At 43.3% G+C, this 27,167-nt stretch overlaps 1 protein-coding gene across 2 annotated transcripts in view; it reads left to right on the top strand.

Annotated features, from left to right (window-relative positions):
* The window catches only part of MAMDC2 (MAM domain containing 2), a 136,972-nt gene that overhangs the window by 45,706 nt on the left and 64,099 nt on the right, over positions 1-27,167 (top strand). For both annotated transcript variants that reach the window (XM_038769756.1, XM_038769757.1), the window contains exons 3-5: positions 11,897-12,168; positions 15,876-15,960; positions 17,890-18,027. In XM_038769756.1, coding sequence (XP_038625684.1) covers positions 11,897-12,168; positions 15,876-15,960; positions 17,890-18,027 — 495 coding nt within the window. The remainder of the gene's footprint in view (positions 1-11,896; positions 12,169-15,875; positions 15,961-17,889; positions 18,028-27,167) is intronic.

The following is a 27,167-nucleotide window of genomic DNA, read 5'->3' as shown; positions in this document are numbered from 1 at the left end:
TTTTGTGGGGAATAAATTTATTCTGGATACTCTCTAGCACCCTGGGCAGGGTGGGATGGTTTTATTTTCCATACTTATTTAGCGTGGAAAAATGTTTTTGCCATCTTTAGTTGTCTCAGTCCATGATATGACCTGGCGGATAGTGATAGTCATAGTCTCAAGGAGACCTATGGATATCTTGGATTAAACCTCGTGGATGGGAGGTGACCTATGGATTTCATCTGGAGAATGAGAATTCTGGGATTTGATTTCTCTTCTTCAGTTCAAATTCAGGAGCAATGTGATGTTGAACCAGTCATTACCCTTATAGAGTTATCCATGAAATGATACCTTTAATCCTCTTCTTTCAAAGGCAGTTTCTCATTGCAGTTTCTCCTCAAAATGTCCCTGGAAAGTAAGGATCCTCGTGAAGTAATATTCCCATTTTAAAGAGGAGAAAAATAAGATTGTTGGGGGCAGAGAATGTGTCTACCAACTCTGTTGTACTCTCCCAAGAGCTTCATATAGTGCTCTGCAAACAGTAAGCGCTCAATATATAGGATTGACTGAATGATTGAATGGTTGTTACTTTTCCCAGGTCACATGACAGGCCAGTGGGCTATTAATCTGTAGCAAAGCTGGAACTAAAACTCAGGTCTCCTGATTCCCAGGTCTCTGTTCTACCCACTAGATCATGTGGGGTCAGATTGTCATATGCGGTTTAGCAGTTGATGCTGGAAAGCTCCAGCATCATGTACTAAAATGATTTCATCATAGATTACATCGGGCCAGATTCTCTTGATGAAGCCCTGCACGGGTTAGAAATCTGGGGCCCGCTCCAGCGAAATGCAGGCTTGCCAGGCAGGTTGCACAACCCCAGACTGGTGCATCTGAGCACTAAGCCAGACTGGAAGTGAACTCAGACCGAACAGTTCGAACAGTTAGTGTGTATCTGCTCACCTCCAAGTGGTGCTACCATGTGTTTGTTTTTTGTTCCATTGGGTTACTGGGATTTGTAGAGAAGCAGTGTGGCTCAGTGGAAAGAGCCTGGGCTTTGGAGTCAGAGGTCGTGGGTTCTAATCCCGGCTCAGCAACTTGTCAGCAGTGTAACTTTGGGCAAGTCACTTCACTTCTCTGTGCCTCAGTTACCTTATCTGTCAAATGGGGTTTAAGACTGTGAGCCCCACGTGGGACAACCTGATCACCTTGTGTCCCCCCAAGCGCTTAGAACAGTGTCTCGCACATAGTAAGCGCTTAACAAATACTAGTAGTAGTAGTAGTACTACCAGCTGCTCTCTGGAACACTCATGTGCATGTGAACCATTGTGTATGTAAACAAGTGCTTCTCTGATTTTCCTCTGCCCTTGAAGTCTGGGGGGACGCGGGAAGGGCTCTGAGGTTTAAGGGCCTTGGAAACTGGGCTGGACTTTGTGCTAGCCTGTCTCAGCCCCGAAAGCTCGGGACACTTTGGAACCAAGGGCTGGACCTGGCCCACGTACAGTTCTATCTCCAGGGTCTCAAGCTATTTTTTGGTTGTAAATTAAGTACTTTTAGAAGCTGTAGGTGGTTTACAATATTGCCTGGGTGCTGTTATGTGGTGGGCTAGTACAGTGAAGCATGAAGAATAATAATAATAATAATAATGATGACATTTATTAAGTGCTTACTATGTGCAAAGCACTGTTCTAAGCACTGGGGAGGTTACAGGTGATCAGGTTGTCCCACGGGGGGCTCACAGTCTTAATCCCCATTTTACAGATGAGGTAACTGAGGCCTAGAGAAGTAAAGTGACTTGCCCAAAGTCACACAGCTGACAATTGTTGGAGCCGGGATTTGGACCCATGACCTCTGACTCCAAAGCCCGGGCTCTTTCCACTGAGCCACGCTGCTTCTCTATAGTACTGAATAGTACTGAATTTATCTCTTCAAAAAGAACTTGGCCAAGGAGAGTCACTTTGATAGCAGCCTCACAACCCACTGAAGCAGAAACTCATTATATAGTGCCCTCGTGATCTGAAATAATAATGAGAAAATCTAGGGAGAGGGTTTTTTTCATTTTTGGTAAGATGAGTAGCTAATAATAATAATAATGGCATGTATTAAGTGCTTACTATGTGCAAAGCACTGTTCTAAGCGCTGGGGGGGATACAAGGTGATCAGGTTGTCCCAGAGGGGGCTCACAGTCTTAATCCCCATTTTACAGATGAGGGAACTGAGATCCAGAGAAGTGAAGTGACTTGCCCAAAGTCACAAAGCTGACAGTTGGCGGAGCCGTGGTTTGAACCCATGACCTCTGACTCCAAAGCCCGGGCTCTTTCCACTGAGCCACACTGTTTCTTAAGCGCTCAACGAATACGATCAGCCGGCCGATCGTCCCGGGTGACAAGTGGCAGAGCCGGAGTGACAAGTGGCGGAGCCGGGATGAAAACCAGGTCTCCAGACCGGCTGTTCATCGTGGGCAGGGAGAACGTGTCCATCATAATGTTCCATCGTCCTCTCCCAAGCGTTCAGGACGGCGCTCTGACCACGATAGGCGCCCAGTAAATACAACCGACTGACCCGGCCGCCCGGCGGTGGAGGCGCGGTGGGAATCCGGTTCCCCTGACTCCCGGGCCGGGCTAGAGTTGTTTCTCTGGTGGGACAGGCCAAGCATTTAAAATTGATCATGCTGAGACGTATATTGTGTGACTCATAGCCTGCACAGAGGCACAAAATTAATAATCCTGTAGTTGTGTGATTTAGGATTTTGTTGAAATTATTACAGCATTAAGGCCACTGGTCCTTGGGTATGCAGTTTGTGTGGAAATTCAGAAGTAAAAAATTAAAGCAAAGGAATTTTAGTAACTGTTCAGCACCAATTTTTAAGGGTTTTTGAAAACCAAAGCTAGAGGGTCCTCTTTTGATCGACATGTCTGAGTTTCCTCAGACTTTTAATACATAGAGATGCAGTGAATTTCAAAGTGGAATTTTTGTCAGACCCTAGATTCTCCTCCCTTTTCACCAAGTGACCTTGAGTAAATCACTTAATCTCTGTTCCTTCGCCTCATCCAAGAACTACGACTAATACCACCGCCCCAACCTAATCAATCAATCAGTGGTATTTATTGAGTGCTTATTGTGTGCAGAACACTGTGCTAAGCATTTGGAAGAGTACAATAAGTATAATACAACAGAGTTGGTTGGCAGAGTCTCCGCCCAAATGAAACTAACCTAACTACAACCTAACTCACGGGGAGCTTGTGCAGCTGAATTGGACTGAAAAACTTGGAACTTGACTTGAGCTTCTCGGTGGTGCTATATAACAAGTATGATTAAAATTTGCCTATATTTTAAAATTGTTATTATGCATGTCTTAAAATAGTGTTTTAATGGCAACCACCATATCATTTCCCAAGGAATACAAATTAGAAAGAAAGATTGCTGGCAAGTTTTCATTAGTTTTTCCGTATGCATAGCCTTGACCTTCATTTTCTTGTAAATTTTTCTAAATGCATTAGGTGGGTGTGGGTGTTTGTACTTCAGGTTCTTAAGGAAACAGATAGCTGCAGTTGGGTTTCAGTGGAAGTTGTTTTTGATTGCAAGTTCTTTAGGATTACTGTTTGTTTACATGGTGCGTTTCCTAGGTTTCCATGTGCCTTGCCAATCTGTGTGTTTTGCTGGCCTAACTCGTATTGAGGCATGTCTTGTGGCCAATTGCAAACTGAGCATCAAGGAATGGAAAATATTGCGTAGCTTCTGAATGGTCCGGAAGATTTTCGTTCCAAGGCCAGTCAAGTTTCTATTTTGTAGGGAAGAGTAGAGCAGAATAAAACCAAGAATCATATTCTTGTTTGGATTTTTTTAAAAATATAAATTTAGGTCATTTTCAAACAAAATTACTTGTAGACACTGTCATAATGGTGTATATCAATATAATCACCATCATCATCTTTGTAGAAAGCATTCATTAGTTGTCTGGCTGAGTTTGGTGCTCGGTTAGGCTCGCTACTAAGCAAATTAGAGATGGGGTCCATGTTTCCTAGAAATTCACAATTCATTCATTCATTCAATCAATCGTATTTATTGAGTGCTTACTGTGTGCAAAGCACTGTACTAAGTGCTTGGGAAGTACAAGTCGACAACATATAGAGATGGTCCCTACCCAACAACCGGTTCACAGTCTAGAAGACTGTGACAGTGGCAGATAAGCAACACTAACATGGTATACAGACATATGGACTCCCGAACAATGAACAAGTGCACAAATAAGTAAAGTACATTGTGTGAAATAAAGGAGTAAGGGCATTTTGTGAATTACTGAGTGAAGAGCTTGGGGAATCACATATCTAGACAGGGTGTGGCCAGTTGGAAAACACTGCCTCTCAATTAGTCTGGAGGTGGAGTTTCAAGAGATGTTTGAATGATGGAAGGAACTGTAGGGAGAGGGAATTATAAAGATAAACTGCAGTCAGAAAAGACTGGAGGTGGAAATGGGATAAATGGATGGAAGGGATGATGAGCAAATCTTCCTGTGATTTTCATGCCAAGAGCAGAAAATCATCAATGAGAGCATCAAACACCAGTACTTAGCTTTTCCACATCTTGGCTCAGTGTTAAAAAAATAACCCCCTTTACAACAGTAGCAAACATGTTGAGTAGAGGAATAAATGGGATCTTCACCTTTTAAGTATTACCTTTCAACACCTTTGTTATGTTATATATTTAACTGCTGTTGATATAATCTGGATTACTCTTGCATGGGTTTGTTTTTAATGCAGTCTTCAGAAGCTCACGTAACTTTTGCTCTAAAGGAAAGCCCCCAAAATAGAGCACAGTAAATAATCTTCATGGCAGGAGTACCACACTCAGTTTTGCGCTTCGTCCTAAAAATGACTTCTATGGTATCACCTTCACAAGCAGTTGAGACTCCAAAGCTGTGTTTAGTGTCAGTCGAGCTTTGATTTTGCATTACGGAATTTACCAATTTGAACAGAAGAGAATTTGTCATTTGTGTATGTCGAACTTTATAGGAAGATAACTTTTTTATCTGACAGGAGCACTGGTTACAAACCGTTTTAGTAGTAATACCGTTCCTTTAATGCCCACTTGGTGCAGAATGCTACATCAGGCAAAGACACAAAGGTGGTGAAGAGTTTTGAGGCGAGGAGAGGTGTGGGCCAAGGATGCTTCTGGAAGTGACCTGTGTGTGACCTTGGAGACCAGTGAAGAGATTAATCCAATGGTCTTGCTGTGGCAAGACCAGAATTTTTAGAGTGTAGAAGAAGCAGCAGAAGCACTTAGAAAAAGGGGAAGAAGGGACAAAAGGAAGGGGGAATAGGTCTGGCACAGGATGGTAACCCTCGTGGAAACCTATGACTCACCTCCACAGTCTAGGCAGAAGGTAGCCCACTGCTGCATTCCAGGTGGTGGTAGCCTTGCTGCTGTCTTAATTGACTGTGGTGATGGCAAAGTCTCCCGTCACCTGGAGCGTGGCTGTGGGACGCCTACTACTAGTGCCCCTAAGGTGATCATGTTGGTTAAAAGGGACCCCAATGCTTCCCAAAAAACCTAAGCGAGAACATAGATCTCAGAATTTCAGGCCACATGATCACCTTACCTCGGGCCGGTATGACCGACAAACTGGATCATAAAAGACTTCCGAGTGAGGGGTGAGAGACCCCAACCTCTTCTTATGGACAGGGAAGCCGTTTCCTACAAAGGTGGAGAAAAGACTGTTGCCTCACTGCTAAACCTGCACGACTATACAGTACCTCTCTGGCCCTACTCTCGCCCGGAAGAGGGACCAGACTCTGTCTAGTTTGGGGGGGGCGGGGGGCGGCAGTTCACATTCCTGTGTTGACTTGGTGTTGCTCTGGACTTAGACCTGGCCCAAAAGGCAAGAGTATTCTTTAGAAAACCAGAAAGTTATTATAGCAGATTTTCCCAGCTTAAATATTTAGTCTTCTGGTTTTGACTGTAAGCTCTTTGTGGGTAGGGAACGCATCTACCAACTCTGTTGTATTGCACTCTCCCAAATTCTTAGTACTGGGTTCTGCAAAGAGATTAATTGATTCTGACTGTTGGCAGTTTTTCAAGCACCTACTTTAGATGGGGGTTTTTTTCCACCTCATCTAATAACAGTAACTCCATTCCAGGGGGTACTTATGGGAAAAAAAGCCCTGGAGTTAAGAATTTCCGTTCCACAACCTCTTGAGACTTTTAAACTTAATGCATAAGTTTTTTTTTTTTTCTTCTCCCAAACCTGGCACTGTTGTTGGCAGAATTACCAACCACTCCTCATAAAGACCCCATTAAAGGATGGGACACATGTTTGTGGTTGCAGTTTCAGTGTTTACAAACTACGTGTATTAGAGAACACCTTCTGACAGTTTTTGGCTTCTGGTGGAGCCAGTGCTTTACAATCCTTTAAAAATGTATTAACTCTGGTTGCCATAACTGGCATCATTATTTTCAGGAACTCAGTGAACGATGAGAATCGTTTTCCTATTGTTATGGGAACGAAAATCGAATTAGAACCATCAGAGAGTGCTGATCTCACCACAGTTTAATGCATTGCTGACCAAAGCAGATTCTAATTCCTTAAAATTATGTTGTTTGATGAACTTCAAGTACTCTCATATGGAAGTGCAGTTCCCTGAACTGTCCTCCAAATGTTTTCTAACAAGCTTGTGTTTGGGGAAGGAAAACTTTAAGGATTAACATTGCATTTTCTGTTGGATCTTTAAAAAGGGAATTTAAAAACGTATGTATGTGAAAGCATCTTAAGGAAATTTCACTAGTTGTGAGACTATTTGTGAGGGAAGCAGCAGGGCCTAGTGACCAGAGCACGGGCCTGGGAATCAGGAGGACCTGGGTTCTAACCCAGCTCCACCACTTGTCTGCTGCATGACCTTGGGCAAGTCACTAACTTCTCTGGACCTCAGTTACCTCATCTATAAAATGGGGATTAAGACTGTGAACCCTATGTAGGACAGGGACTATGTCCAACTTGATTAGCTTGTATCTACCCCAGCACTTTGAACAGTGTTTGAGGCATAGTAAGTGGTTAACAAATACTCCTCACTCCCGGCTTCAAGGCTGTCCATCACCTCGCCCCCTCCTACCTCACCTCCCTTCTCTCCTTCTGCAGCCCAGCCCACCCTCCGCTCCTCTGCCGCACACCTCCTCACCGTACCTCGTTCTCGCCTGCCCTGTCGTCGACCCCCAGCCCACATCCTTCCCCTGGCCTGGAATGCCCTCCCTCTACACATCCACCAAGCTAGCTCTCTTCCTCCCTTCAAAGCCCTACTGAGAGCTCACCTCCTCCAGGAGGCCTTCCCAGACTGAGCCCCCTTTTTTCTCTCCTCCTCCCCATCCCCCCACCCTATCTCCTTCCCTTCCCCTCAGCACCTGTATATATATTTGTACAGATTTATTACTCTGTTTTACTTGTACATATTTACTATTTATTTTGTTAATGATGTGCATATAGCTATAATTCTATTTGTTCTGACGATTTTGACACCTGTCTACATGTTTTCTGTTTTGTTGTCTGTCTCCCACTTCTAGACTGTGAGCCCGTTGTTGAGTAGGGACCGTCTCTATATGTTGCCGACTTGTACTTCCCAAGCGCTTAGTACAGTGCTGTACACACAGTAAGCACTCAATAAATACGATTGAATGAAATACCATCATTATTATTATTGCTATTACCAGGTGACAAAAATATAGTTTGAGCATTCTTCATTAAATTCGTCTGTCCTAAATGTGGCCTGTTGACAGCTAGCTCCGCCACCAACTTACTGTGGTACTTGAACTATGGGTTGAGGTGGTTGATGTATGAGGTTTCGGTTATGCAAAAATTGTCGCGGGGAAAAATACAGAAAAGGAGCAGGACTGGGTGAGGCAGCAGCAAAGGAATAAATGAAGTGTAAAGGGGAGGTCTATCAAATCAGGGTAATTGCTGGTGGCAGCAAGGAAGCACAAAAGGATTATCGTTCAAGCCAAATGGACTCAGAACTGGACAAAAGGGCAAGATGATTGGATAATCCTCAAGAAGAGGGTCGGTGTTAAGAACACAAAATAAATACTAACAAAGGGAGTGCCTTGGAATGATAGAAAACAATAATCAAGAAGAGACAAGAGAATGAAGACCGACCTCCCTTTCCTCCCTGGACAGTCAGATAAGAAAAGTTTTCAAGTACAGAGGTCATGTCAGCCAAACTGACGGTAGCTTCCTGTAAGAAGTGTGCAAAATCTCAGCCAGGAATCACCCCAAAGCATTCAGACAGTCCTCTCTGAAATGTCCCAGACCACCCAAATAGTGATGTACCCCCCCTTAGCCCCATGGTACTTATGTACATATCTGTAATTTGTTTACTTATATTAATGTCTGCCCCCCGCCCCCCGGACCGTAAACTCGCTGTGGGCAGGGAATGTGTCTACCAACTCTGTGGTACTGTACTCTCCCAAGTGCCTAGTGAAGTGCTCTACACTAAGTGCTCAATAAATACAACTGATTGATCAACATTGAGACTAGAAGAACAGCTTCCTGAGATGAATTTGGGATATTGAAGGGAGTGAAGGGATTCATTCATTGTTAGTCAGTCGTATTTATTGAGAGCTTACTGTGTGCAAAGCACGGTACTAAACTCTTGGGAGAGTACAATATAACAACAGACACATTCCTGCCCATGATGAGCTCACAGTCTAGAGGGGGAGACAACATGAATATAAATAAATGAATAGATAAATAAATTACAGAGATATACAGATATATACATATGTGCTGTGGGGATGGGAGGGAGGATGAATGAAGGAACAAGTAAGAGTGGCACAGAAGAAAGTGGGAGAAGAGGAGAGGAAGGCTTAGTCAGGGAATGCTTCTTGGAAGAGATGGGCTTTCTAGGGATGAGAGTGTGAGTGCCTCCCAACCTTGTTCCTCAATTTAAGGAGACCACTGGCTGGGCGATTTGAGGTATTTGTTAAGGGCTTACTACGTGCCAGGCACTGCCCTAAGTTCTGGGGTGGATACAAGCAAATCGGGTTGGACACTGTCCCTGTCCCATATAGGGCTCACAGTCTTAAACCCCATTTTGCACTTGAGGTAACTGAGGCACAGAGAAGTTAAGTGACTTACCCAAGGTCACACAGCAGACAAGTGGCAGAGCCGGGACTAGAACCCAGGTCCTTCTGACACTCAGGCCTGTGCTCTGTCCACTTGGCCACGCTGTTTATTTTAGGAATCATAGTCTTGAAGTTCTGAACAGATTCAAAACACATTCCATAGTCCCCAAGACCTCTCACACAGAATTGAGAAGAAAGTACCTTTTACCTTTCTTGAGTTGGTGAAAAACATTTGTAAACTGGTAAGCGTGGGCTGTTATCTTCTCCTATCTCTGTGCAGCCCCAACTCTTGGATGAATACTAATCTCTAGTTACTGTTGGGAATATCCATGGCCATTAATATGTCTCCTGTTGGCCCTTTGGATAGCTGAATGTTTAACATCCTATTATGTCATATCCCAGGCCCCAAACTGGGCATATAATTTCTCTGAAGCACTTGGTTTCTCTTGGCCCATGGGGGATCAGAAGGGTTTTTTAAATTTCAAGGATGACTATAGTTCAAATAAACATAAATGCCTGATGTCTTTTCTGAGCCAAATGGAAATGTAAATAAGCTGAATAAAAGTGCCAGGGACATTTGGAAATGAATTGCCACTTAAGATCATATCCTTTGAGCAGGGAAGCTATTCAACCCAAGCAATTGGTAATTTTAGGCTGCCTTTTAAATGTATGTTTAAACATCTCTGAAAACATGACTGCCATATTTTGAAGCCCTAGAGAATGTGTGATCCAATAGGGTTTCTCACAAACTTAGTATGAAAATAGCGCAGCAATTGCTATCCACTGGCTCTTAATTATATGCTTCTTTTAATCCATCACTTAAAGTCAGTAAAAAAAACACAATATCTTCCTGAAAATCATTTTTCAGTAAATCTTTGCGTATTCTGGTTTCATCCATTCTTAAACATCTTTGGAATCATTCATCAGAAATCCAAAACTTTGCTCTCCTGCATCCTCCCTAATAAATGGATTTTTGAAACAGGACAAGAACTGGATGAATTGCATAAAATTTGGGCGGGGGGTTATGCAAAAATAGCCCTGCATACCCAAGCCCATCATTACCATCCCCTTCCTTATCACATGATGCTATGCTGATTCCAAACAAGTTAAACATATATTGTTCTCATGCACTTTTCAGGCCTAGTTGGTCATTTGGAAGACTGGTGGAGAATTTTATTATTTTTTGCAGCTCTGGATACACTTGAGAGTGGATGGCAGATTGGAGCTTCATTTAGTTAAAACATAGACAGTTCAAAACAGTTAATTCAATAGTGAACAATTCCACATTTTTTTAGAACCCAACCAGCAAAACTATATTGTGGTATTCGTTAAGTGTTTACTATGTACCGGGCATTATATTAAGTGCTGGGGTGGGTACAATCAAAGCGGGTTGGACAAAGTCCCTGTCCCACATTGGGTTCACAGTCTTAATCCCCATTTTACAGGTGAGGTAACTGAGGCCTACATCACTTATGTTCATATCTGTAATTCATTTATTTCTATTAATGTCCATCTCCCCCTCTAGACTGTAAGCTCCTTATGTGCAGGGAATGTGTCTGTTATATTGTGTTGTACTCTCCCAAGTGCTTAGTACAGTGCTCTACACACAGTAAGTGCTCAGTAGACATGATGGACTGATTGATAGACCAAAGCACCAAGTATCATTTCAATAACATTTCAGCATATCTAATGGTGTACCCTCTTACCCAGAGACCAAAGAAAACAATTCACCATGAGCAAGTTTTCACACATTCCCCTTGCTGACTGATCATTTTTAGTTATCCCATCCTCTTCAAGTTCCCTCACAAAAAGATACTCTTGAACAGAAGACTAGGAAGAAACAAAGGCCAGGAACTGGAAGGGAAACAGACAGAAAGGGGAGGTATGACCTAAGGCTAGCCCCCTTTATAATAACTCGCCTACTTTCCCTATCTCTTCCTGAAACTGGTGTGGTAGATGGGGTAAGGAGTGATTGGGTCTTGAAGAAACAGGCTCCAGGGAAGAAAAGAATAAAAGTGGGTGCCCGGAATCCTGAAACCCATGGGAATCAGGAAGGCAAAGACATGGGCATTAGCAAAGAGATGGCGGGAGTATGGCTAAGTAGCATGCTTCTCCTGTAAAAAGGTCAAAACTTTCATATAGGGAAACAGCATGGCCTAGTGGATAGAGCACAGGCCTGGAAGTCAGAAGGACCTGGGTTCTAATCCCGTTTCCCTAAGCTCTCATGATGTAGGGCTGGGGCGTGGTGGTGAATAAAGGGAGCTAGTCAGGGTGAAGCAGAAGGGAGTGGGAAAAGAGGAAATGAGAGCTTAGGGAAAGCCTCTTGAAGGAAATGTGCCTTCAATAAGGCTTTGAAGGTGGGGAGAGTAATTGTCTGTTGGATATGAAAAGGAAGGGCATTCCAGGCCAGAGGCATGAACGGGGTGAGAGGTCAGCAGCGAGGTAGATGAAATTGAAGTGCAGTGAGTAGGTTGGCATTAGAGGAGTGAAGTGTGTGGGCTGGGTTGTAATTGAAGAGTAGCAAGGTGAGGTAGGAGGAGGCAAGGTGACTGAATGCTGTAAAGCTGATGATAAGGAGTTTTTGTTTGATGCGGCAGTGGATGGGCAACTGGATGTTTTTGAGGCATGGGAAAACATGGCCTGAACATTTTTGAAGAAAAATGATCTGGGCAGCAGAATGAAGTATGGACTGGAGTGGGGAGAGACAGGAGGCAGGAAGGTGAGCAAGGAAGCTGAAAGAGTAAATACATACAGTGATACCGTCTATCATCTACACTTGATGATTCTCATATTTTCTCCTATGCATTTATAGGTCATTACATTTATGTGGACACTTCCTTTGCTACTCAAGGAGAGAAAGCAGTTCTGCTGAGCCCTGAACTACAGGCAGAGGAGTGGAGCTGTATTAGGCTGGTCTATCAGATTACCACATCTTCAGAGACTTCATCTGGTCCTAGCTGGCTAAATCTCTATGTGAGATTTGAAGGAGAAAACTTTGATCGTTTATTGTGGTCAGCCAAAGAACCATCAGATAGCTGGCTTATAGCCAGTCTAGATTTGAGAAACAGCACAAAGAAATTCCAGGTAGGTAGGCACAATGAGGGAACAAAACACTGGGTGAGTTATATGGGTTTCATACTGTACTTGGCTCTTTGTTGTAACATCTGTTACATGACCATTTATTTGGTTTGCTGGGGGCTGGCTGTATCCAAGAAAGAAATATCTTAAAGGAGCATATTGAATAGAAAATGAAAACCCATTCAGCAAACCCTAAACCAGATTTCCTTGTTCTCCAAAACTCATTTAATACAACATTTAAATAGTAATTGGTATGGTATTGAAATCTTTGCAAAAGAAACATCTTAGCAAACAAGTTTTAGGGAACATTCTAGTTTTCTTAAAATGTGTTTTTATCTTGGACAATTCTTCCACGTAGTGATTTGAGAAGAAACCTTAGTACTGCGACAGACTTGCAGTTTGCATGACAGTCTTGTTGTTGGCATCCCAGGTTGTCTGGGCATCCTATCAAGTCCAACAACCTTAAAATTATGGTCCCAGATGACCACGCCTCTCCTCCCCCAGTCAGGATGCAATTCAGATGCCTCCTTAGTGGCCACCCCCATGGTCATTTGCAAACCAGACTCATCCCTAGTGCCCTCCCCACTTTGTATATTTGTGAGCCTGGATCTTGTGTGGCTCCAGGGAAAGACTGGCACCAGCTGGAAATAATGTTTGGGTGTGAAATGCAGCCCACTCCTTTTAAACATGCTCATTTATTCCCTGTCCTGAGGTGGATTTATCCTTCCCACCCTCTAACTGTGGCAGTCTCTCAAGGCTCAGTTCTGGGTCCCCTTTTATTCTCTCTCTACATTCACTTCCTTGGAGAACTCATTCACTCCCATGGCTTCAGTTACCATCTCAGTGTGAATGATTCCCAAATATACCTCTCCAGCCCCGACCTCTCTCCTTCTCTGCAGCCTCACATTTCCTCCTGCCTTCAGGACATCTAGATTTGGATGTTCTGCCCACCCCTCAAACTTAACAGGTCCAAAACAGAACTCTTCATTTTCCCTCCCAAGCACTGTCCTCCCCTTCTTTCCCATCACTGCAGACAGCACTACTATCCTCCCTGTCTTCCAAGCCCATAACCTTGGCAATATCTTCAACTCACCTCTCTCATTCAACCCGCTTATTCATTCTGTCACTAAATCCTGTTGGTTCTACCTTAATAACTGCTAAAATCTGCCCTTTCTTCTCATTTCAAAATGCTGATCCAAGCTCGTGGCTACCTGACAACTGACTACTGCATTGACTACGGCATCAGCCTCTTCACTGACTTCTCTGCCTTTTGTCTCTTCCTACTCAGTCCTTACTTCACTCTGCTGCCCAGATCATTTTTTCTAAAAAAACCCATTCAGTCCATGTCTCCCTACTCGTCAAGGACTTTCAGTGGTTAGTCAGCCACTGCACATGAATGAGAAACTCCTTGTCATTGGCTTTAAAGCACTTCAACAGCTCACCACCTCCTACTATGTCTTGCTGATTTTCTGCTGCACCCCAGCCCATACACTTCCCTCATCTAACACCAACCTGCTCACTGTACCTCGATCTTGCTTATTTCTCTACCAACCTCTTGCCCACGTACTCCCTCTGGACTGGAACTCCCTCCTGCTTCTTATATGACAGATCACCACTCTCGCCACCCTCAAAGCCTTATTAAAATCACATCTCTAAGCCCTCATCTCCCCTACTCCCTCTTCCTTCACTCAGTGTCACTTCTGCACTGAGATTTGTACCCCTTAACCACTTGATATTCACCCATGTGCATATCCATACTTTAATATCTGTCTCCCCATCTAGACTGTAAGATCCTTTTGGGCAAGAAATGTGTGTATCAACTCTGTTGTATGGTACTCTCCCAAGCTCTTAGTGCAATGCGCTGTACCCAGTAAACACTCACTAAGTACCATTGATTATTGAGTAAATCTTAGGACATACAGATTAAAAAAAAACATATTTGACCTTCGTAGAAGGATTTCCTCGCTGTGCCTCTGAAGGCATTTAAGAATGAGGGGCAAACTACACTAATATTGACCCATTTCAGTAGCGTCACAGGATGTTAGAACACCTTGGCATTTAACCAGTTCAGTAAGCTCCAGGGCAAAATGGGGATTGCCACTTACCCCTAGAGAGGCTGACAAAGGTGGCAAAGGCACACCAGTCTCCCACATCCAGAATCAGGCTAGTTCTGGACTGCCAGAAACTCTGTTGATTTTCTGGGGCTGCAGATGGAGGATGGAATGACCTCCTTGTCCTGGAGTCCCCCCAGTTCTGCTTTGGGTCCAGGCTGGTCCCTTATCTGAATGGACAGACTGGTTCTTGGTCGGGAGCAGGGGCACTGGAATTCCAGTCTGCTCTGAGGTATCTCTGGGAGATCCAGACCAACCAGGCCTTTTCCATTTGGATTGGAGCCTCTGAGGAGAGGCTCCGGCTCTGGGGTTGGTCCTGTGATCTACAAGGAGAATGGATCTAGAAGCAAATCTCCAAGGAGCACACCTGCCACAGAATCTCCGATAGATACCATTGAATGATTATTTTTATTGCTACTATTGCTATTGTTACTATTGTTACTGTTCTTTCTTGAGTAACTTGGCTCTATGAGCTCTTGAAAATGAAATTATTTGTTAGGAAAATAAAGCATGTAAAATTAAATATGTGAAGGTTGGGGGATCAGCAATGGGCCTTTGGTGGCCACCCTGGTTCCAGGTGATGGAGAGGTATGAAGAGTAAATGTGTATAACCTGGGAAAGAAAATATTTAACTTTTTTATGGTATTATTTAAGCACTTACTATGTGCCAAACACTATTCTAAGCACTGGGGTAGATACAGGGCAATCAGGTTGTCCCGAGTGGGGCTCACAGTTTTAATCCCCATTTTACAGATGAGGGAACTGAGGCACAGAGAACTTAAGTGGCTTGCCCAAGGTCACACAGCAGACAAGTGGTGGAGCCGGGATTAGAACCCGTGCCTGCTGACTCTCAAGATCGTGCTTTTTTCACTAAGCCACGCTGCTTCACAACAATTCCCCACCTCTGCCATGTCTCGGATTCGAACCAAGGTTGCTGTGGCCACGATGCATAGTATTAACCACTATATGATCACGGCAAGCTACCGGGGGCTCTAATAATGATGGTATTTAAGTGCTTACTATGTACCAAGCACCGTTCTAAGTGCTGGGGTAGATACAAGGTAATCAGATTGTCCTACATGGGGAACACAGTCTTAACCCCCATTTTACAGATGAGGGAACTGAGGCATAGAGAAGTTAAGTGACTTGCCCATAGTCACACAGCTGATAAGTGGCGGAGCCGGGATCAGAGCCCGTGACCTCTGACTCCCAAGCCTGTGGTCTTTCCACTAAGCCATGCTGCTCCCTGCAGTACCCCCTTGATATCTTGGTCTGTGCTTGAAAGTAATAAAACGGTATTTTTAAAAATGTCTACAATTTGGCCTTTTCACTGACTCAGTTCACTCTACCTCACCTGTCTTAATCTGAATGTGATGTTTACTTTCTAGCCAGCAGCAATGACTTCAAATGATAAAGGATAACTAATGTGGGCATGCATGTATGTATTTTGAAATATAAAGAGGGTGAGAGTGGAATGGTTTGCATTGGGTCACTGAAAGCCATGTCATTGTCACAGGATTTGATCACTCTAGCAGAGTAGCTGATATGTTGCAAGTAAGAGGACGGCATTCTTACTGTATTTCTTTTTCATGTGCTATACAGATTTTAGTAGAAGGTGTACTGGGGCTTGAGACCACAGCTGGAATTGCAGTCTTTGAAATTAAGATGACAACTGGCTACTGCATTGGTAAGAAGCTTCTCATTTTCAGTTCAACCCAAAATAATCTTTTCCTAATGTACTTTAATATTCCAACCTTAAAAATGCTTCTCACAGGTATTAAACACCTGGAATCCTAGAAAGGAAATTGCTGTGCATGAAGTCCAGGAATTTACTTAGTTTTTCTTGGTTCTCTGGATTTCAGTAAGTTAAATTTGAGTGTTTATTCACTAAAGGGGAGCTTGCTACAATTTTTCTGTACTCTCTGAATGGCTGCAAAAGCTAGGTATTGCCTTTTCATTATGTAATGATATCTGTTTTTGCTCTCACTCTATAGGGAGAAACAGCGTGAGAAGCAGCATGGCTCAGTGGAAAATAGCACAGACTTTGGAGTCAGAGATCATGGGTTCAAATCCCAGCTCTGCCAATTATCAGCTGTGTGACTTTGGGCAAGTCACTTAACTTCTCTGTGCCTCAGTTACCTTATCTGTAAAATGGGGATTAAGACTGTGAGCCCCCCGTGGGACAACCGATCACCTTGTAACCTCCCCAGCGCTTAGAACAGTGCTTTGCACATATTAAGTGCTTAATAAATCATCATCATCATTATTATTATGGATATATATTCATATATATATATTTAGCATTTTGTTTCATATTACAAAATAAAAATTTCATCATGCTTTGTCTCCTCTTCGTGACTTCATTTGAAGACAATGACAGGGTTATAGGATAGGAGTTTTCTACTTAGTAAAGAAAATATGCTCAGTGTACTTCACCAGACAGGGCAGCCAAAGTTGCTATGCTGCCAAGTATCTATGTATGTGTATGTGGCAGGATGGAGAATGTTTCTATCCCTGTCATCTGTGTCTCTCTGTCTCTGTCATCTGTGCCTCTCTGTCTTCTGTGTCTCCCAGCCTCTGCATTTTTCTCTCACTTTCCTGTTTAAGACTGCACTTCACCATGTCTTTAAATAATTCTGCTCTCCAGGATTGCATGTGCCCCCTCTCAGTTTACCGCATAGCAGCTGTATGAGTATCCTACCATTGTCCTTATTCCTCACATGTCCTACCCAGTGAAATTGTGTTGCTCTGAGGTGTGGGTAACATAGCCTCCTGGGGTAGCTCTCCTCTAAGCCATGATCCTACCCTTGCCACAGCAGGCTGACTTCACCACTGGCAGCTTCCCAGGATCTGCCAGAACCTGTTCTGGATAGGATAGGGGTGAAGGCTAGATCATGGGGCTTAGATCCAGGTGCCAAGCCATCTAGCCTCAGGATCATCTTCCCTATGGGAAAAGAAAAACAAAACTCTCTGCCCCAGTTGCCAAAGCATTCATTCTAATTCTCATTCTCTCTCTCTCTCTCTCTCTCCCCCTCCCTCCCTTTCCCCCTCCCTCCCTCCCTCCTCCCTCTATCTGTACATATACACACTTCCTTTCGCACGCAAACTTATACATAGATGCAAGAAATAAGAAGGAAAGGAAACTGCACATAATTGCATATAACTGGTCTGTCTTCCGCATTAGAGAGTAAATATATTGATGGGTAAGACTATATATTTTACTTCGATTGTACTCTCCCAAGACCCTAGTACAATGCTCTGCAAACAGAAGATTTTCAGTAAATAATCAATCATATTTACTGAGCACTTACTGAATGCAGAGCACTGTACTAAGCATTTGAGAGAGTACAGTATAACAGAATTGGTAGACATATTCCCTGCCCACAAGGAGCTTACAGTTTAGAGGAGGAGAATGAGTGAAAGAAGAAAAAATGGAAACCAAATAAAATTAAGAGGACCTAAGGAAAAATAATGTAGAGACAGCACATGGGTTGGTGAGTGAGACTGTTGCTGAAGGAATAAGTTACTTTTTGCCATTAATCTTTCATTTGGGCCTTATTGAAAAAATGTGCCTTGAGATGTGGTTCAATCTCCATTGCGCTTTTTTCTTTTTCAGAGTGTGACTTTGAAGAAAACCATCTGTGTGGCTTCATGAACCGCTGGAATCCAAACGTGAACTGGTTTGTTGGTGGAGGAAATATTCGGAATTTGCATTCTGTACTTCCTGAAGATCACACCCTCAAGAGTGAATTTGGTAAGTCAGGGACAAATGCAAGAGTTGATTGGATTGATCTCTTCGCATATGGTCATTCATTCAATCGTATTTATTGAGCGCTTACTGTGTGCAGAACACTGTACTAAGCACTTATGGAGACTGATATCTTTGGCAGCTATGTCAGCCTAGAGAGCTCAATTTAGCCAGGACTCACTGACTAGAGGAGTCAAAAACAAGTCGAAGAGTCACTCTGCAGATATTAGGAATGCCTTAGGACAAAGCTGCGAATCAGCCAAGAATGTCAGATGTGCTGTGACTCAAGAGAAGAAAAGTGAAAAAGCTCAGGCATCTATTTTGAAAATAGATAGAAAATAGGCATATATTATGAAAAAGCTCAGGCCCACGTCATCCCCCGGGCCTGGAATGCCCTCCCTCTGCCCATCCGCCAAGCTAGCTCTCTTCCTCCCTTCAAGGCCCGACTGAGAGCTCACCTCCTCCAGGAGGCCTTCCCAGACTGAGCCCCTTCCTTCCTCTCCCCCTCGTCCCCCTCTCCATCCCCCCCATCTTACCTCCTTCCCTTCCCCACAGCACCTGTATATATGTATATATGTTTGTACATATTGTACATATTTATTACTCTGTTTATTTTACTTGTACATATCTATTCTATTTTATTTTTTGTTCGTATGTTTGGTTTTGTTCTCTGTCTCCCCCTTTTAGACTGTGAGCCCACTGTTGGATAGGGACTGTCTCTATATGTTGCCAACTTGTACTTCCCAAGCGCTTAGTACAGTGCTCTGCACACAGTAAGCGCTCAATAAATACGATTGATTGATTGATCTATTTTGCCTTTCATTCTCAAGTCTCCCTGTTCGTTGTGCCAAAGATGGCTCCTTCAGAGACTTACGTTTGTGAGGCCCCTGCTCCGTCCCACAAGAAAATAAGCTATTGGCACAAATTGAAAGTAGCGTGGACTAGAGTAGATGCGTTCTTACTTCAATACACACCATGCAATGGCCTGAGGCCTGTGTAGAGGTCTGCAGTGCATGACAGGTTGTTTATAAAAGAAGTGGCAAAGAGGGCTCCCTTTGATTAGTCCATAAATTAGTAGTATTTATTGAATACTTACTGTGTGCTGAGCACTATACTAAGGGCTTGGGAGAGTACAATACAGTAGAGTTGGTAGACAGAATCCCTGCCCTCAAATGGAGAGACAGATATTAAAATAAATTACCGATAGGAGAAGCAGCATCCTATATGGATATGTAGATGAGTGGGGTAGGGTGAATAGCAAAGTACATAGGTGAAGCAGAAGGGAGGAAGAGTAGGGTGGAGAAATGAGGGATTAGTCAAGGGAGGCCTCTTGGAGGAGATAAAAACTTAGTAAGGTTTTGAAAATGGGGAGAATGGGGTGGGTGTGGGGGGAGTCTGGTAGATATAAAAAGGGAGAGAGTTCAAGGCAAGAGGGACCATGAGAGCAAGAGGTCGACAGGACGAGAGATGAGATTAAGGTATACACTGCATAGGCTGGCATTAGATGCGCAAAGTGTATGGACTGGATTGTAGTGGGAGAGGAATGAGGTTAGATAGGAGGGGGAGAACTGATTGAGCACCTTAAAGCCGATGATAGGGAGCTTCTGTTTGATGTGGAGAAGGATCGGTAACCACGGGAGGTTTTCGAGAAGTGGGGACAAGTATAGAACCATCCTCCCTGTCTCACAAGATCATAACCCTGTCATTGTCTTCAAATCATCTCTCTCATTCAACTCGTCACTAAATCCTGTCCGTTCCACCTTCACAACATAGCTAAAATCCATCCTTTCCTCTCCATCCAAACTTCTACATTGCCGATCCAACTCTGTTGTGTTGTACTCTCTTAAGTGCTTAGTATAGTACTCTGCACACAGTTAAGTGCTCAATAAATACCATTGATTGATTTGTCAAAAACTGACCCAGGCAGTGGAGCAAAGAACGGACTCAAGTGGGAAGAGGCTGGAGTCAGGGAGGTCAGGGAGGGGCATTAAATAGTGCCCCTTTTACACTCCTTAGGAAGAGAATTTCCGATCTGATCCTAACCCCTAAATAACCAGGGAAGCCCTGAATCTCTCCTACAGTTTCAAATAATTCTCCATTCTGCTCTTCTGCAGAATGGAGGGAGGAGGAGGAGGGAGAAGGGGGTGGAGCAGGGGTTTGGCATAAAAACATGGAACAAAATCTGGGCTCCCCCTGACTGGCTTATGAGTAACTGAGAGTGAAGTGGCTTCTTCATAGCATAAGGGTTTTAGCTCTTCTTCAGAGGGTGATCAAAGATGTGAACTAAAGCCCCACCTACTGTTCTTTGCCCTGTTACTTTCAACTTGTGCCAACAGCTGGTTTCCTTGAGCTCCATCAGCACCTGATTAGGGTCCCTAAAAGGTCCTGAAGCCAATATATGACATTTTGATGTATTATGAAAACAGTACACCTTCACAGATCTTACTGTTTTTAAATTCTGTAACTTGCAGTTTGAGAAGCAGCCTGGCCTGGGAGTCAGAGGACCTGGGTTCTAATCCCAGCTCCACCATTTGTCTGCTATGTGACCTTGGACAAATCACATAACTTCTCTGTGCTTCAGTTTCCTCATTTATAAAATGGGGTTTAAATCCTTCTCTCTCCTACTTCTGTCTCCATGTGGACAGGGACTGTATCCAGCCTGATGATCTTGTATATACCCCAGTGCTTAGTACAGTGCTCAGCACATACTAAGAGCTTAACAAATACTACAATTATTCATTATTATTATAGTCAAGCATATGACTATATTGTTTTTTTGCTATCACAGATTATTTGCCAACTGTAGCCCATTTTTCCAATTCTCTGCTTCTCCTTTCCATGCATAAAGCGTAGGTAATTGGCGTGAATGAGAGCTTAGGTTCTCATTGGCTGCATAGGAGGCCCCCACCACCACCCCCCTCCCTCCCACCTGGCTGGATAGTTTTACCCTTTTTCATTTCATTTTCTTTGTCCTTCTCTATGTTTTCTTCATGTACCTGCTTTTCTCTTCAACAGCTTTATCTAGGATTCAGAGGAATTAAGTGCCTAGAGTTTCAGGAGCTCTTAAGAGTAATCACAAATCCTTTAAAACACTGAAGAGGGTAAAGTTTGAATTGTCAAGTTTTGGATCAAGCCCTGATTTGAATCATCATTTTGAAAAAAACTGAAACAAAACTAAGGAAACTGTTTCCTGAGAGATATACAGTAGTTTACATAGAAGGAACTGAAATTGGAAGCTTTTTATAATGCTTTCACTTCTTCCCTCCAGTTATAATAAAACCTTATAGGATTTGGTAATTTTTGAAATGGCACATTTTACCTAAAGACTTGGGATTTTTGTAGCTGTACATACTCTGTAGCTTGCAAAGAAAGTGCACTGCCCACTCAATAGCTGTAACTGGAAACATTACAAATACCATTTAATATGACATATTCATTCTGGTGGAGAGAGTAGAGCATCTTAAAAGATGTAATTTATTTCAACATCTGCCTTCCCCTCTAGACTCTAAGCTCCTTGTGGGCAGGGAGCATGTCTACCAACTCCGTTCTGTTGTTCTCTTTCAAGCGCTTAGTACAGTGCTCTGCACACAGTAAGTGCTTAATAAATAGCATTGATTGACTGAACTAGTAGAAGGAGTAGGAATAACAAGTTCCTGGCCCACGAGGAGCTTACAGTCTAGAGGGGAAGACAGTTGTTGAAATAAATTACATCTTTTAAGATGCTCTACCTTCTCCACCAAAATGAACATGTCATTTAATATGTTCATACCAATATAATATGGTATTTATAATGTTTCCAGTTACAGCTATTGAGTGGGCAGTGCACTTTCTTTGCAAGCTACAGAGTATGTATATGGAATAACAATGTTGAATCCATCCGATAATTCTTTTCACATTCCTAGAGTTGAATATTGGATATCCTTACCCTTATTTTTACAGAAGCAGCGTGGCTCAGTGGAAAGAGCCCAGGCTTGGGAGTCAGAGGTCATGCCTTCTAATCCCACTCTGCCACATGTCTGCTGTGTGACCTTGGGCAAGTCACTTAACTTCTCTGAGCCTCAGTTACCTCATCTGTAAAATGGGGATTAAGACTGTGAGCCCCACATGGGACAACCTGATCACCTTGTATCTCTCCCCAGCACTTAGAACAGTGCTTTGCACATAGTAAGCGCTTAACAAATGCCATCATTGTTGTTTTACGTAGGAAGAAGTTGAGGTTGGGTGTTTCGGGAACTTGCCAAAATCAGCTAAGTGAGCATAACAATAAGATCAGACACAGTCTCTGTCTCATTTGAGGCACACAGTCTAAGTGGGAAGGAAAACAATATTGAACCCTCATTTTACAGATTAGGAACCTGAGACATAGAGAGGTAAAGTGACTTGCCCAAGGTCACACAGGCAATGAATGGCAGAGCTGGGATTAGAATCCAGGTCCCATGACTCCTAGGCCTGTGCTCTTTCCACTAAGCCACTTTGCTTTTCATTGAGTAGGTGCTCATCCATTGAGTAGCTAGTGTTTGCAGGCCTTGAGGACTATTCAAAGGAAATAAATCATAATCTCTGCCCTCAAGGAATTTATAAGTTAATGGAGAGACAGTTGATTACAAACCAGATTGTGCCCCATTCCCTCAAAAGTGGTCTAAGGAATCATATCGTCATTCCTTCCTTGCCTGTCTTCTGATATTCGGTAGCTCAGTTGATGTGGCATATTCTAGACACTGATATTTTCTGCTCTTCCATGCATGGCATCAAAAATAGCCTTAGTATTTCCCATAAGTGAAAGTGTCATGTACATCCCATTACATGCCATATCCTCACTCTCTTTGGTGCGGGCTGCTGCAAAGCAAAAGAATCAATCAATCAATCATTGTTATTTGAGTGTTTACTATGCTAAGCACTTGGGAGAGTACAGTACAACCAAATTTGTAGACATATTCCCTGCCCATAATGAGCTTACATTCTAGAGGGGGAGACAGACATTAATAAAAATAAGTAATTTATAATATATAATTCAGATATGTACATAAGTGTTATGGAGTTGGGGCTGGGGTGATTATCAAATGCTGAAAAGTCACAGATCCAAGTGCGCAGATGACACAGAAGGGAGAGTGAGCCAAGGAAAAGAAGGCTTAATTGAGGAAGGCCTCTTTGAAGGAGATGTGACCCTAAAAGAAGAGAAAAGCAGTGTTGCCTAGGGAAGCACGGGCTTGGGAGTCAGAAGGATCTGGGTTCTAACACCAGATCCTCTTCTTCTAGACTGTGAGCCCACTGTTGGGTAGGGACCGTCTCTTTATGTTGCCAACTTGTACTTCCCAAGCGCTTAGTACAGTGCTCTGCACACAGTAAGCGTTCAATAAATACGATTGAATGAATGGTTGTCTACTCTATGGCCTTGGGCAAGTCACTTTACTTCTCTGTGCCTCAGTTACCTCATCAGTAAAATGGGGATTAAGACTCTGAGTAAGACTGTAAGCCCCATGTGGGACATGGACTGTGTCCAACCTGATTATCATGTATCTATCACAGTGCATTAGACAGTGCCTGGCACATAGTAAGTACTTAACAAATACCATAAAAAAAGAAGGAAGAAGACTGAGAGGGAAAAGGCGGACATTCCTCTTTCTTTCAAACTTCTGGAGGAGGTTTCAAAAAATACTGAGACTCTCTCTCTCTCTCTCTCTCTCTCTCTCTCTCTCTCTCTCTCTCTCTCTCTCTCTCTCTCTCTCTCTCTCTCTCTCTCCCTCCCTCTCCCTCTCCCTCTCCCTCTCCCTCTCCCTCTCCCTCTCCCTCTCCCTCTCCCTCTCCCTCTCCCTCTCCCTCTCCCTCTCCCTCCCTCCTCTTCATGGTTGTCTCTCCCAAACAGTAAAGGCATGAACGAGTAGCAGCATGGCCTAATGGAAAAAGCATGGACCTGCGAATCAGAGGACCTGGGTTCTAATTCCAGCTCCAACACTTATCTGCTGTGTGACCTTGGGCAAGTCACTTTACTTCTCTGTGCCTCAGTTACCTCATCTGTAAAATGGGGATTAAGACTGTGAGCTCTGTGTGGGACATGGACTGTGTCCAACCTATTTATCTTGTAGCTATCCCATTGCTTAGTACAGTGCCTGGCACATAGTAAATGCTTAACAAATACCTTAAAAAAAACTGCATTCTACCACTCTACACTATAGACACAAGCAGCATGGTAGCTTTACAAATGTATTGATTCATCCATGAAAATATTCCCCTTTTTTTCAGTAGAATAGCTTAAAGTGTCAGCAAGAACCTACAGAAATTCCTATAGGAGATAGGGGTGAAAATTTCAAATGAATAGACTGAGGATTATTTCCTTCTAATGAAATAAAAGGTTGAAAAGCTGTATCTAGTTGGAGCAAGTAGGATTGGGGTAAAGACTCAAATTTGATTTGGGCTTCATTCAAAAATTTTCCTTCATTCCAACTTTTGACCTAACCTCAGGTTTATTGATTTTGCAAAATGATCTATCAAGTTTGATGGTGAAACAAAAGTTATTCAGCTCAGGTGACTGTGCCAACAATTGTAGGTAAGGTGTTGGCTTGACATAATATTCTTACAATTTAAATGTCATAGTGGAACCCCTAGTCCCTGGTGTCCTCTGTGCTTTCAGAAGAAAACTGAGCAGGAAAAAAAGAGATTAAAGACCCACAGAAACCTTGAGAATCCTTCATAGGACTTTATTGCATCCTCTTAAATATAGAAGGAGGCCTTGATGGAAACAAAACACCAACAAAAAACAAAATCCATAGGAAGACGATGGAGGAGGATTAGTTTCAAAATCTAAAATAAACTCAGACTTCTGACCAAGAGCCAGTGACTGGGCAATTAACCAATGGCTGTCACTCTTTCCTTAACTCATGCCGCTGTGCATTCTCTTCTTTCACAACAGGGTGGGTTGAGTACAGAGTGCCAGTCTAATCCAACTAATTTCTGAGGCACCTTTCTTTTGATACATCTATTAGACCTATTAACTTGATACACTTTCCATCCAAACTAATCAACCCCTTAGGACTACAGCAAATATTGGATTCAAACATACACTTCGTTCCTGGCTCAGTGGAAAGAGCGCGGGCTTGGGAGTCAGAGGTTATGGGTTCTAATCCCGGCTCTGCCAATTGTCAGCTGTGTGACTTTGGGCAAGTCACTTAACTTCTCTGTGCCTCAATTACCTCATCTGTAAAATGGGGATTAAGACTGTGAGCCCCCTCTGGGACAACCTGATCACCTTGTAACCTCCCCAGCGCTTAGCACAGTGCTTTGCACATAGTAAGCGCTTAATAAATGCCATCATTATTATTATTAAAAGCAACTACCTCTTCTCATGACAACCAGGCTTGATAACTTGGGAAGCGGCATAATAATAATAATTGTGGTATTTGTTAAGCATTTACTATGTGCCAGGCACTGTACCTGGGGTGGATACAAGCAAATCAGGTTTGGCACAGTCCCCGTCTCAGTTGGGGACAAACCCCATTTTAGTGGCAAGAGCATGGGCTTGGGAGTCAGAGGTCGTGGGTTCTAATCCCGGCTCCATCACTTGTCAGCTGTGTGACTTTGGGTAAGTCACTTAACTTCTCTGTGCTTCAGTTCCGTCATCTGTAAAATGGGGATCAAAACTGTGAGCCCCAAGTGGGACAACCTAATAACATATCTATCCCAGCACTTAGAACAGTGCTTGGCACATAGTAAGCACTTAACAAATACCAACATGATTATTATTTTACAGATGAGGCAACTAAGGCCCAGAGAAGTGAAGTTTCATGCCCAGGGTCACACAGCAGACAAGTAGTGGAGCTGGGATTAGAACCCATGACCTTCTGATTCCCAGGCCCAGGCTCCATCCACTATGTCCTGCTGCTTCCCACTAGGCCATGGGCATGGCCTAGTAGAAAAAGCCTGGGCCTGGGAGCCAGAAGACCTGTTTTCTAATCCTGGCTCTACCATTTGTCTGCTGTGTGACCTTGGGTGAGTCACTTAACTTTTGTGTACCTCAGCTTCCTCATCTGTAAAATTGTAAAATGGGGATTAAATACCTTTTCTCCCTCCCTCTTAGACCGTGAACCCGGTTTGGGACAGGAACCGTGCCTGACTTGATTAACTTGCATCCACCCCAGCATTTAGTGCAGTGTTTGGCCCATAGTAAGTGCTTAACAAATACCACAATTATCATAACTTTCTTCCGTTGCCATTCCTGGAACCTTGCTTCTTAACAGTGGCCGTTAACGGTCACAACTGGCATAGAGTCCTGGAACTCAGAAGGGTTTTCCTTTCCCTGTAAAGAGAGTTCACCAGCTGCCTGTGATACTGCTGCAAGTAGCTGAAGTAGAAATCAATCAATCAATCAATCATATTTATTGAGTGCTTACTGTGTGTAGAGCACTGTACTAAGCGCTTGGGAAGTACAAGTTGGCAACATATAGAGATGGTCCCTACCCAACAGTGGGCTCACAGTCTAGAAGGGGGAGATGTCATAAACTGCGCAGAAACTTAGCTAAACACTTAGAATAAGTCTTTCTCAGTGTACAACCAAACAAAAGGCAAGGGTAGTGGCAGTTGGTGGAGAGCAGTGGCTAGCCAGACCGTTACAAGAAAAATAATGGTACAGAAACCTCTTTTCATAATTCAAGGAGAACTGGCTAACTGCCAGGCCTTTCCAGTTCAAATAAAAATTCCAGCTAATTACAGAGAGAGTCCTACCCAACCTAGCTTTACAGACTTTAACTCTTAAGGGATAACACAAAATGTGGTTCACTTTCTTAAACAGCTGGGCAGTTATTTACCATACTACCAACCTCAGTCGTTTGTCAATATTATTCAGTGTTTAGGGAATATTATCCAGCTGACCGAGGTTGCCCAGACACATATGCCTGGCAAATAGCTTCTCGATTTGTAGTCCATTGCCCTTGGGATGGACCATCACAAAAAGACTACAAATCCCAGCCTTGCTTTTCTTTTACTGATGGAAAATGAGTCGTTCAAACTGCTGTGACTGGTGTGCATTTGAATTGAAAGTTGGAAGGATGAGAAGAGCAGGATGGTGGCTGGCAATCAGCTAATCGGTCAGTGGTATTTACTGAGTGCTTTGTGGTGCATGATCACGGGTGATATTCTGTCATCCAGAAGGAATA

The sequence above is a fragment of the Tachyglossus aculeatus genome, chromosome X4 (genome assembly GCF_015852505.1).
Source record: "Tachyglossus aculeatus isolate mTacAcu1 chromosome X4, mTacAcu1.pri, whole genome shotgun sequence".
NCBI lineage: Eukaryota > Metazoa > Chordata > Mammalia > Monotremata > Tachyglossidae > Tachyglossus > Tachyglossus aculeatus.
This window is presented reverse-complemented; position numbering and strand designations above follow the sequence as displayed.